At 36.0% G+C, this 13880-nt stretch overlaps 1 protein-coding gene across 1 annotated transcript in view; it reads right to left on the bottom strand.

The window, feature by feature from the left end:
* LOC107296259 (protein kinase C-binding protein NELL1-like) overlaps window positions 1-13880 on the bottom strand; it is a gene marked incomplete at its 3' end in the record, with an annotated part of 376505 nt that overhangs the window by 238543 nt on the left and 124082 nt on the right. Inside the window, exon 4 of the mRNA XM_015825608.1 lies at window positions 8179-8349. Coding sequence (XP_015681094.1) covers window positions 8179-8349 — 171 coding nt within the window. The remainder of the gene's footprint in view (window positions 1-8178; window positions 8350-13880) is intronic.

Here is a 13880-nt window from a genome sequence, read left to right as displayed (position 1 = left end):
TGTCGTATTTTGCAGAAATGGCCAAGATTTCCGCATATTTGAAAGATCAAACTCAAGAGAAATTTATTTTGGTTTGGAGAAGATGGATAGATTATATTCAGAGAAAGTATGAAATGAATAATTATTATATAGCTTTTGATTAGATTTTTTATTATTCTTATTTATGTATTATAATTTATATGTTATATACATTTTTATATTTATGTTTATTATTGTATAATAGAGTTAAAGGGGGGATGAGGGGGGGTAGAGATATGCAAAATTTGGTGTATTAATATGTTATAGAATAATGTATTTTATTTTATTTTTTTTAAAGAGGAGGTGCTCGATTAGCATCCCCAAACTGCATCCGAAGGATGAGGAAAGGAAGGAGGTGGGATGTGTAGGGTAGTTGAAAGAGAGGAGAAGGTGAAGGTAGGAGGGGAGGAGAGGAGGAGGGAAGTAGGTAGGAAGGGTGAAAGAGAGGGCGGATGCAGGGGGGGGGCTGCCGAGCACCTCTGAAAATATGGTTATGTTTAATGTTTTTTTATTATTATTAATGTACACCATATTTGTATTTAGAATTTGTTTATTTGAAAATTAATAAAAATTTGAAAAAAAAAGAAATAATATCAGTCAGAATGTTCAACAATTAGCTATTCTTTTATTCAGGCAAATAACCTCCATATAATTATAACTTGAATATATACATGAATAAACTCTGGGTTTGAAGAATTTGCCATTTCCGTTATGATAATGTTACCTGTCAATAAAAATGAATAAAAGGAGACATACTTCTATGTTTCTTTCTTAAAATAGTTATCCTAGATAGTCAAAACAGTTGAAAATTGATAACCTTTGAATAATAACATAGGGTGTATATCAGGAATTTCTCCCTGCAAATCTTTTTCTCTTTTTTTAACCAATACTTTTATTAAAGATTATACTTTACAGATCCTGCAGATCTTTTTCTCATTTCATTATGCCAGCTCAAGTAAATCTTCAGGCAACAACTTTAAATATTAAATATTTTTAAGCAAACAACTGCTAAGTTTTCAAAATAAGAACAAAACCTAATGTACTAAAATTATGTTTTCACATATAAAAAAGTACCTGCTCAAAGGTACTAAGAGAAAAAGTCTTTAGTTAACATTACTTAGGTCTAGGTTTCATACTCTTTCTCCACTTCTATATCAGCTTCATGTTATTATTTACAAATAAATGTTACAATGTCAAGTATATGATTTGCTTTCTAAGAAAAAAGTAGAGCTACAGTATATGATTTGTTTTATATCTAAGAAAAAAGTAGAACTACAGTATTCAGATTTGGCTTCTTACAAAGTATAAAAAAGGATTTAGGCGTGTCCTCATTTTTTTTCTATTCTTTTCTTTTCAAATGTCTTGTTTGAAAATGAATTTAAAGAATATTTTAAGGCACTTATTACATGAAAAGAAATTAGAAGCTACAATTACACCTTCAGATATTAGATGCATGCTGGGAGAAGCCTTCTTGAGAAAAAAATAGACTATACAGTGCATTGCGCTTCAACTGATATCTAGAGAATGATGCAATACATGAATACCTTTCCACCACTCCAAAATTAGCAACTAGAGGTTTGCTATTTAATTATCATGCGATTTTCTCTTTTCACTCAAATATTCAATTGACATTTTGGAGCATATAAAACTCCATTTCAAATTTTATCAGCAGTACTAAGTTTTATGTTAAGGGAGCAGACATTACTCAAGGGAGATGGCAGGGAGGGCAAAACTGATGAAGAATGGCTTACCTATTGCAGTCCACATGAAGCAGGAGGTGGGATGCACTGAGGGACAATGCAATTTTATGCCATTGTCCATCTGCTAGCCGATAGGGAAATACTTCTGTTCTTGTCTTTCCGTTAAATCTGTAGTGATACCTTATTTCATCTCTCAGGCCGCTGCTTTCCAGTTCAAAGTAACTGCATTTAAAACAAAGAGAATCAATTCCATTCTGAGGATTATATATTATACATGATATGCTTATAAGATTATACATGATGTGTTATAAGATTCAGTGCAAACTGCCGTAATTGAAAAATTTCTTGAAATAATAATTGAAAAACTATGCCAATGTTGTCAGTTTCAATCAAACTCCACAGTAGAGGTGATCCGTTGTGTATTATCATCTCAGATAATGCTGTGTCAAATTCAGTTTAGCAATTCCTTACAACTTTCCATCTCATATGAAAAGATTGTTTTTCTACTTTGTTCCTCTTATTTGACCATTTATTTTTAGTTCAGGTGGCCCTCGACTTACAACAGTACATTTAGAGTCTGTTCAAAGTTACAATAGCATTAAAAAAAATGTCTTATGACCATTTTTCACACTTATGACCATTGAAGCATCCCCAGGTCATGTGATCAAAATTCAAATGCTTAGCAACTGGTTCATATTTATGACCGTTGCAGTGTACCAGGTCAAGTGATCCCCTTTTGCTACCTTCTCACAAGCAAAATCAATGGGGAAGCCAGATTCACTTAACAATTATGTTATTAACTTAACAACTGCAGTGATTCACTTAACAACTGTGGTCACAAAATGGGGCAAAATTCACTTAACAATTGTCCCAGAAATGTTTGGCTACCTGTAATTATCATCTCAGATAATGCTGTGGCAAAATCAGTCTAGCAATTACTTAATTTCTCATATGAACGTATCATGTTTTTCTACTTTGTTCCTGGCCATTTATTTTTCCTACTATAGAAGGTAGAGGAAACTAATATTGTTTTCTTGTTTCTGTTCCAGAGCATTCCATCACATGAAGCCTCCTCGGCTGCTCACACTTCTGAATATGCAGAACCCCAGTAGGAAAAGACATTATCTTCCCCGGAGATTTAGTGATGCATAGGAAGTCAAGGAGGCTGCAGATTGCCAGATAGATGGCTCTGCTGTGATCATCTAAGACAGTGGTTCTCAACCTGTGGGTCGGGACCCCATTTGGGGTCAATCAACCATTTCATGGGGGTCGCCAAGCAAGGCTGTCCGACATTTTTTTTTCCCTTTTCCGGCGGGTGTCTTACCTCCCTTGGGCTGGGCCAGCTGGTGGTCGGCCTGCTCCATCTCTGCCGCTTGCCAGCTACGCCTCGGCCGGCGCAGGGGGCAGAACCACACATGCGCGGTGCTCCCGGGCAGGGAAAATCCTTGACTTACGACCGATTGGGTAGTCCTCAACTTATGACCGGTTTAGTCCTCGACTTATGACCGGTTGGGGTCACGGCATTAAAAAGGTTCAGAACCACTGATCTAAGACATTCACCCAGCTTGGAAGGGCTTCTCTTTAATAGGACAGTATTTGCTAATTCCAAGCCTTTCCTTTTTCCAACTGTGTTTTTCTGTGGTTGCAAATGTGAGCGCAAACCACATCAATGGATGACTTACAGACAATACAAAATCACAGTATTTGGGCTGTAAAAGTCTGGATTATGGTAAGACAAAAGTAATTCTGATGACAATAAAGTGTGGTAGCTAAGTTGTTCGTAGAAGAACTTAATTCAGGACTTTAAAAAGGGGAAAGGTGAAATGGTTCCTCACCTCTGGTGAAATAAAAAATATGGGAAAGAAATTTCCTGATAGTGAAAACAATTAATCAGTGGAACAACCTGCCTCCAGAAGCTGTGAATGTTCCAACACTGGAAGTTTTTAAAAAGAGACTGGACAGCCATTTGTCTGAAATGGTATAGGGCAGGGGTAGGCAACCTTGGCTCTTTTATGACTCGTGGACTTCAACTCCCAGAATTCCTGAGCCAGCACAGCTGGCTCAGGAATTCTGGGAGTTGAAGTCCACGAGTCATAAAAGAGCCAAGGTTGCCTACCCCTGGTATAGGGTTTCCTCCCTGAGCAGGGGGTTGGACTAGATGACCTCCAAGGTACCAACTTTATTATTATTGTTGTTGTTGTTGTTGCTGCTGCTGCTGCTGTTGTTGTTAACTCAGAACAACAGTGTCTTGACCTTATTGTCTTTAAAAAGGTACAACTACAGTTTTTACAATACTGTTAATACAATACTAAAGAGTCCCTGCAGGATTTTTTTTCTTGACCTGGCCTATCTCAGAAGGTTGACACTTGGATTACAGTTGATAGAATTTTAGTAGCCAGTCAAAATTTAGGTTTTCTTCAAAATGGTGCTGTACTGAACTCAGTAGTAGAGAAATCAAACCACTTGCTGCTCTCTACAATGTACAAAGGGCTTTGTTCAAAAGTAGATCACAGAGCCAGTTTGGTGTAGTGGTTAAGGCATCAGGCTAAAAACTGAGAGAAACCAGGAGACTGTGAGTTCTAGTACTGCCTTAGGCACAAAGCCAGCTGAGTAGCTGTGAACCAATAATTCTCTTCCAGCATTAGAAAAAAGTCAGTGGCAAACCACTTTCTACAAAAAGCTGCAGGGACTTATCCAGGCATTTGTTAGGTATCAAAAACCGACTTGAAGGCACAAAACAAAACAAAGCAAAACCCAACACATATCAGCAGTGATTCTGCTAGGAAACCTCTGCCTTGCCAGCTGTTCAAGACTGGGAATGGTAAAAATATATAAATTTCTATCAGACATAGCAGTGGATGGATCTATGAATCTGTAAGGCTAGTTAATGAATAAAAAGGGAAAGAGCATTTAAATTCCTTAAATTCAGACTTCCTTGAAAAGTGTATTCTTCTTAATTATTTGTACATCTTTATCGATTAAATTCCTATCCTGCCTAGCAGACCAAGTAACATTCACAGCAGGATTTGTATCTAATAAATAAATAAAAACTGTTTAACTCTTATCTGCTTGCTTGATCAACAAAGGTTGGCACAAAAATGGAAAAACAACCCACACAACACTAACCAATGGCCCTATTGAATGGAAAACTGTAATCAGCTTACTTAAGGAACACTTTCTTGACTAGGAATTTGTACACGAGTGTGTGTCTGATAACAAAAACAGAACGGACAAATTGAACTTACATCAGTTTTTCCACTATCCACTCATATAATATGAATATCTATTAAATGTATTCAAGCCTAAACATAAATTTTATAATATAAATATTCCCACCTAAAGTGGAATTTGAGGGAGTGAAGTGAAAATTATATACAGTAAACTGTATATAATTCTAGAAAACAGAAATATACATCCTGAACAAAATAGCTATTCTTGCTCAAACAAAAATCAAAGATAAATCAAAGAAAGTAAGAAACTTTGAATAAGAGCACCTAAAAATGGAATGTTATAGTGGCAATTATTTTACTGGTGCTNTTTGAGGAAAGCAATTGCTGGTCTCATCTATCAGAACCATGACAGCAGCCCTCTGTGCTGCACATTACAACAATCCAATCAGGAGGTAACTAAGGTTTGAATAACAATAAGCAAGGCCTTCCAATCCAGGTGCAGACACAATTAGCATGCAACAGGCAATTATGCAAAGGGCCCCTGGCCACAATTGCTACCTTACTATTGTGGTGGAATATACACTAAGAACACAAGCTCAGGATCAAGATAAAATTCTCTGGCTGTGAGGCCAAGTCAGAATGTTCACAATACTTAAAGTAAGAAAAATTTAAAAATAAAGAAGATAAATGTTAAGACTGGCTACACTTGTGAACATCTGAATATCATCATGGGCATGACATTTTCCAAGTTAAAAGAGCAACAGCAGTAGAGGTGTCTTGTGAATGCTATCCACTGATATATTTGAAGCTTTTTTTGTATCAGAAGCTTACCAGGATCAGAGTTCTAATCAGGTAACTTCACCTTCTTCCCTGACACTACAGTCAAAACTCTAGCATACACATTGTATGCTGGATATTGTTTGCTTGCTTACTTTAAAGCAAAGCATATCTGCATTGTAAGAAACATCTTGTTTGTCTTGTTGAGCTGTTAGTATAAGAAAACAAATATGATTGAGTAATGAATACACGGTGACATGACTTCCATGAATGAAACATAGCAATTGAAGGATAGCATTTGTATAAAAGAAAAAAAGCAACAGAAAGTGGGAAAATCAGTTGAACTGTATATTTAAAATATTCATTCCTGCTCAGAAATTTAAGTGAACATTAATGTAAAGAACACCTGGGTTAAAATAAGTAGAGAAACAAATAAAATCAATGCTTCTTCTGGAGCCTTTATCTCAGATCACCAAGAAGATATAGATGAAGCCTTCCAAACACAAATGTCAGATCTTTCAAAGAAGTATAAAGTTGCAGTGGTGTTTTATTATGCTAATATCAGCTGGAAAATAAACTCTCTCTGCCATGGTCTTTCCAGGAAATTCTTGACAGACATTGTTTTTCTGACAACTTAGTCCTTTGGAGAGCAAAGAAGGCTTCAAGGGAACCTCAAGAATAACAGTTGGGAAGATTCAGCTGAGAAAGCAAAAATTGTTGGAACTCTAGGGGGGAAAGTGGAGACAGCCACGTTATGATGGAGTTCTTATTGTGATGGAAAGAAAAACTCAACATTGCAAAATGTACATCCAGTTCTTCAAAAAGAAAAAAAAACCACCCAGATAAAGACTTCCTTTCATACTTTCCTTTTCTTCAGCTGGTTTTCTCAGACTAGTTTGCAAAAAACTTGTCAAGTGACTGGATTTAGCTACTCCTACCACTTATATAATTATATGGAGTTATTTAACCTTGTACATGATTGGGCCTGCTTTGATTTATATTTAACTCTTTGTGGTTAAATGACATTAATTAAACCCTTTTTGGTATCCCCTTAGTACACTAACCCAAATAACCCAATTACATATGCTGTGGAATACGAACCGTATTCTATTATTTATACTTTACAGTTATGTTTGTGTAGTATGGTTAAACTCCAACCATCATTTTCCATATGAACTAGTGATCTTTGATAAGCATATTCAAAAGAAGCACATATTATAATTTTCTATTATAATAAGCCATTAAACACTCTAATGTAAAAAACATATTTCTAATATTTTGCCAATAAAAACTTAGTGCACCTAGTGAGTCATATATATGTCAACTAAAAACAATTTCTACACTGTTCAAGAAATAAATATCAGTCAGAATGTTCAACAATTAGCTATTCTTTTATTCAGGCTAATAACCTCCATATAATTATAACTTGAATATATACATGAATAAATTCTGGGTTTGAAAAATTTGCCATTTCTGTTATGATACCTGTCAATAAAAATGTGTAAAAGGAGACATACTTCTATGTTTCTTTCTTAAAATAGTTATCCTGGATAGCCAAAACAGTTGAAAATTGATAACCTTTGAATAATAACGCAGGGTGTATATCAGGCATTTCTCCCTGCAAATCTTTTTCTCTTTTTTTAACCAATACTTTTGTTAAAGATTATACTTTACAGATCCTGCAGATCTTTTTCTCATTTCATTATGCCAGCTCAAGTAAATCTTCAGGCAACAACTTTAAATATTAAATATTTTTAAGCAAACAACTGCTAAGTTTTCAAAATAAGAACAAAACCTAATGTACTAAAATTATGTTTTCACATATAAAAAAGTACCTGCTCAAAGGCACTAAGAGAAAAAGTCTTTAGTTAACATTACTTAGGTCTAGGTTTCATACTCTTTCTCCACTTCTATATCAGCTTCATGTTATTATTTACAAATAAACATTACAATGTCAAGTATATGATTTGCTTTCTAAGAAAAAAGTAGAGCTACAGTATATGATTTGTTTTATATCTAAGAAAAAAGTAGAACTACAGTATTCAGATTTGGCTTCTTACAAAGTATAAAAAAGGATTTAGGCGTGTCCTCATTTTTTTTCTATTCTTTTCTTTTCAAATGTCTTGTTTGAAAATGAATTTAAAGAATATTTTAAGGCACTTATTACATGAAAAGAAATTAGAAGCTACAATTACACCTTCAGATATTAGATGCATGCTGGGAGAAGCCTTCTTGAGAAAAAAATAGACTATACAGTGCATTGCACTTCAACTGATATCTAGAGAATGATGCAATACATGAATACCTTTCCACCACTCCAAAATTAGCAACTAGAGGTTTGCTATTTAATTATCATGCAATTTTCTCTTTTCACTCAAATATTCAATTGACATTTTGGAGCATATAAAACTCCATTTCAAATTTTATCCAGCAGTACTAAGTTTTATGTTGAGGGAGCAGGCATTACTCATGGGAGATGGCAGGGAGGGCAAAACTGATGAAGAATGGCTTACCTATTGCAGTCCACATGAAGCAGGAGGTGGGATGCACTGAGGGACAATGCAATTTTATGCCATTGTCCATCTGCTAGCCGATAGGGAAATACTTCTGTTCTTGTCTTTCCGTTAAATCTGTAGTGATACCTTATTTCATCTCTCAGGCCGCTGCTTTCCAGTTCAAAGTAACTGCATTTAAAACAAAGAGAATCAATTCCATTCTGAGGATAATATATTATACATGATATGCTTATAAGATTATACATGATGTGTTATAAGATTCAGTGCAAACTGCCGTAATTGAAAAATTTCTTGAAATAATAATTGAAAAACTATGCCAATGTTGTCAGTTTCAATCAAACTCCACAGTAGAGGTGATCCGTTGTGTATTATCATCTCAGATAATGCTGTGTCAAATTCAGTTTAGCAATTCCTTACAACTTTCCATCTCATATGAAAAGATTGTTTTTCTACTTTGTTCCTCTTATTTGACCATTTATTTTTAGTTCAGGTGGCCCTCGACTTACAACAGTACATTTAGAGTCTGTTCAAAGTTACAATAGCATTAAAAAAAAGGTCTTATGACCATTTTTCACACTTATGACCATTGAAGCATCCCCAGGTCATGTGATCAAAATTCAAATGCTTAGCAACTGGTTCATATTTATGACCGTTGCAGTGTACCAGGTCAAGTGATCCCCTTTTGCTACCTTCTCACAAGCAAAATTAATGGGGAAGCCAGATTCACTTAACAATTATGTTATTAACTTAACAACTGCAGTGATTCACTTAACAACTGTGGTCACAAAATGGGGCAAAATTCACTTAACAATTGTCCCAGAAATGTTTGGCTATCTGTAATTATCATCTCAGATAATGCTGTGGCAAAATCAGTCTAGCAATTACTTAATTGCTCATATGAACATATCATGTTTTTCTACTTTGTTCCTGGAGTGTCTGACCATTTATTTTTCCTACTATAGAAGGTAGAGGAAACAAATATTGTTTTCTTGTTTCTGTTCCAGAGCATTCCATCACATGAAGCCTCCTCGGCTGCTCACACTTCTGAATATGCAGAACCCCAGTAGGAAAAGACATATCTTCCCCGGAGATTTAGTGATGCATAGGAAGTCAAGGAGGCTGCAGATTGCCAGATAGATGGCTCTGCTGTGATCATCTAAGACATTCACCCAGCTTGGAAGGGCTTCTCTTTAATAGGACAGTATTTGCTAATTCCAAGCCTTTCCTTTTTCCAACTGTGTTTTTCTGTGGTTGCAAATGTGAGCGCAAACCACATCAATGGATGACTTACAGACAATACAAAATCACAGTATTTGGGCTGTAAAAGTCTGGATTATGGTAAGACAAAAGTAATTCTGATGACAATAAAGTGTGGTAGCTAAGTTGTTCGTAGAAGAACTTAATTCGGGACTTTAAAAAGGGGAAAGGTGAAATGGTTCCTCACCTCTGGTGAAATAAAAAATATGGGAAAGAAATTTCCTAATAGTAAAAACAATTAATCAGTGGAACAACCTGCCTCCAGAAGCTGTGAATGTTCCAACACTGGAAGTTTTTAAAAAGAGACTGGACAGCCATTTGTCTGAAATGGTATAGGGTTTCCTCCCTGAGCAGGGGGTTGGACTAGATGACCTCCAAGGTACCAACTTTATTATTATTGTTGTTGTTGTTGTTGTTGCTGCTGCTGCTGCTGTTGTTGTTAACTCAGAACAACAGTGTCTTGACCTTATTGTCTTTAAAAAGGTACAACTACAGTTTTTACAATACTGTTAATACAATACTAAAGAGTCCCTGCAGGATTTTTTTTCTTGACCTGGCCTATCTCAAAAGGTTGACACTTGGATTACAGTTGATAGAATTTTAGTAGTCAGTCAAAATTTAGGTTTTCTTCAAAATGGTGCTGTACTGAACTCAGTAGTAGAGAAATCAAACCACTTGCTGCTCTCTACAATGTACAAAGGGCTTTGTTCAAAAGTAGATCACAGAGCCAGTTTGGTGTAGTGGTTAAGGCATCAGGCTAAAAACTGAGAGAAACCAGGAGACTGTGAGTTCTAGTACTGCCTTAGGCACAAAGCCAGCTGAGTAGCTGTGAACCAATAATTCTCTTTCAGCACTAGAAAAAAGTCAGTGGCAAACCACTTTCTACAAAAAGCTGCAGGGACTTATCCAGGCATTTGTTAGGTATCAAAAACCGACTTGAAGGCACAAAACAAAACAAAGCAAAACCCAACACATATCAGCAGTGATTCTACTAGGAAACCTCTGCCTTGCCAGCTGTTCAAGACTGGGAATGGTAAAAATATATAAATTTCTATCAGACATAGCAGTGGATGGATCTATGAATCTGTAAGGCTAGTTAATGAATAAAAAGGGAAAGAGCATTTAAATTCCTTAAATTCAGACTTCCTTGAAAAGTGTATTCTTCTTACTTATTTGTACATCTTTATCGATTAAATTCCTATCCTGCCTAGCAGACCAAGTAACATTCACAGCAGGATTTGTATCTAATAAATAAATAAAAACTGTTTAACTCTTATCTGCTTGCTTGATCAACAAAGGTTGGCACAAAAATGGAAAAACAACCCACACAACACTAACCAATGGCCCTATTGAATGGAAAACTGTAATCAGCTTACTTAAGGAACACTTTCTTGACTAGGAATTTGTACATGAGTGTGTGTCTGATAACAAAAACAGAACGGACAAATTGAACTTACATCAGTTTTTCCACTATCCACTCATATAATATGAATATCTATTAAATGTATTCAAGCCTAAACATAAATTTTATAATATAAATATTCCCACTATTTCACCTTAAACTCCCTCACTTCACTTTTAATATATGTCATTTGACATATATTAAGATCTTTTGTCTTTATATGTAGGACTTGTTTTATCGATAAGAACGAGTTTGTTTTTAGTTTCTATTTAGTTTCTTTCATTCTTTGAAACTTATTCTCGTGGATTTTTACCTTACAATATCACCGTTAATAAAATGACCACGAGTCACCAATCAAAAAGACTTGTCAGTCTTTAAAAGCTACAAGCTGATTCCAGCACTATAATATCAAAGCAAGCAGGGAGACAAGTACTTTTAATGAAGTTCTATTTAGGATTTTAAATGTTTTGTAACTGCAATTTCTTTTGAAACTACAAAAGAAATTAGTTCCTACATTTTTAATCTACCCAAACGCACACTGGAGAGAGCAAAAATGGTAGTGGAATGACTGCAGCCGATGTCACACAAATTTAAGGGCTATACCTCTTGATCAACCTATTCTCCAAAGCACCAGAAGGCAAGACAAGAAGCAATGGATGGAAACTAATCAAGAAGGAGAGCCAACATAGAACTAAGGAGAAATTTCCTGACAATTAGAACAATTAATCAATGGAACAACTTGCTTCCAGAAATTGTGGATGCTCCAACACTGGAGATTTTGAAGAAGAGATTGGATAACAATTTGTCTGAAATGGTATAGGGTTTCCTGATTAAGCAGGGGGTTTAACTAGAAGACCTCCAAGGTCCCTTCCAACTCTGTTATTCTGTTATTCTCAAATGGCCTCAGGAGAGACTAAAAACTACAACAGTCCCACATAGACCCATTAGGATTAATTGCTTTGGTTAATTGATTAAGTTTTCCTATTCACACAACATAGGAACTCCCACTGTGACCCATTTTGCTAACTACTTTCATTAACAATTAAAATGCACCAGATTGTAATCATATCAGTCTTATTCATAAATACTGTACACATGACTTCTCCAAACAGAAAATAACATCAATATACAGTAGAGTGATGATTTGCATGAATATTCAGTGAACCCTAACATTTTAAACAAAAGAAAGATAAAAGTCTCAGAACTGATTAAATCCAAAAGATGCTCATATTCTGACAGGTGCTGTCTTCTATTCATAATATATTTTGCATATTATGCAGAGCAGTGATTCAGAAAAAAACCAAGATGAAACATAAATACGTTCCTTGATTTAGGAAAGACAGGGTGAAACCTCATATACTAGCAGAAAGGTACGAACTACTGTGAAAACCTCCTTTTATAATATTGTGTGAATTATCATGGAACCTCTTGAATTAGTAGTTGTTTCATTCTATGTGTGCTTCTTTGAATTCAACCCCATAAATATATTATATTATTTATTACAGTTAAAGTTTAATGTTCATCTTGAAGTATTCAGATGGTTTTCCCTCATGATTCTTTTAGGCAGAAAAGCAGCTTTTAACTTGCTCAGTCAGATGGGCATGCCACACTTTAAAGAGAGCTAAGTCCAACTACTATATTTAGCTATATTCAATTTTAAATGTTGCATTTGCATTATCAGTTGGGTAACTTGAAGAGTCATGAACTAAAAAATAGGATACATGCTCCTTATCAGGGAATAATTTGAGGAAAATTGGGACAAATAATAAAGACGAGATGGAACAGGGTATCAGTGAAAGAGTTTTGATCACGGATGGAAGACATCTGAGGCATAATTGCATAATTGTCTACATTTTTAAGCCAATGCCATTATTGTAGCCACATATTCCTTTGTTCCATAAAAAGAGACAGGATTTTTTTGAGCTTTTAATGGATGGAACTGGAAAGAAGGCTATTTTTAATCTTCCTTTTTAGGCAGAAGTAGCCTTAAGTCAGTCTTGACTCCTGGTGGCTGCCTGGACACGTCTCTGCAATTTTCTTGGCAAAGTTTTTGTTGTTGTTGTTGTTGGTAATTGCGAAGTCGTGTCCGATCCATCGTGACCCCATGGACAATTTTCCTCCATATCTTCCTGTCCTCTACCATCTTCTGGAGTCCATTTAAGTTCATGCTTACTACTTCAGTGACTCCATCCAGCCACCTCATTCTCTGTCGTCCCCTTCTTCTATTGCCCTCAATCTTTCCCAGCATTAGGCCCTTCTGCAGTGAGTCCTTCCTTCTCATTAGGTGGCCAAAGTATTTGAGTTTCAACTTCAGGATCTGGCCCTCTAAAGAGCAGTCGGGGTTGATCTTTTCTAGGACTGACCGGTTTGAACGCCTTGCAGTCCAAGGGACTCGCAGGAGTCTTCTCCAGCACCATAGTTCAAAGGCCTCAATTCTTTGTCGCTCAGCCTTTTTTATGGTCCAACTTTCACATCCATACATTGCAACTGGGAAAACCATGGCCTTGACTATATGCACTTTTGTTGGCAGGGTGATGTCTCTGCTTTTTAGTATGCTGTCTATATTTGCCATAGCTTTCCTCCCCAGGAGCAAGCGTCTTTTAATTTCTTGGCTGCAGTCCCCCATCTGAAGTGATCTTGGAGCCCAGGAAAATAAAATCTGTCACTACCTCCATTTCTTCCCCATCTATTTTCCAGGAATTGAGAGGGCCGGATGCCATGATTTTAGTTTTCTTAATGTTGAGTTTCAAGCCAACTTTTGCATTCTCCTTCTTCACCCGCATCAAGAGGCTCTTTAGTTCCTCTTCACTTTCTGCCATTAGAGTAGTATCATCTGCATATCTTAGGTTGTTGATATTTCTCCCGGCAATCTTAATTCCAACTTTTGATTCATTTAGCCCTGCCTTTCTCATGATGTGCTCTGCATATAAGTTAAATAGGCAGGGTGACAGTATACAGCCTTGCCGGACTCCTTTCCCAATTTTGAACCAATCAGTGGTTCCGTGTCCAGTTCTCACTGTTGCTTCTTGACCTGCATATA

Source organism: Protobothrops mucrosquamatus, unplaced genomic scaffold, assembly GCF_001527695.2.
Source record: "Protobothrops mucrosquamatus isolate PMUCROS unplaced genomic scaffold, P.Mucros_1.0 scaffold2711, whole genome shotgun sequence".
Taxonomy (NCBI): Eukaryota; Metazoa; Chordata; class Lepidosauria; order Squamata; family Viperidae; genus Protobothrops; species Protobothrops mucrosquamatus.
Note: the sequence above shows the minus strand (reverse complement) of the source record. Positions and strands in the feature narration are given on the sequence as shown.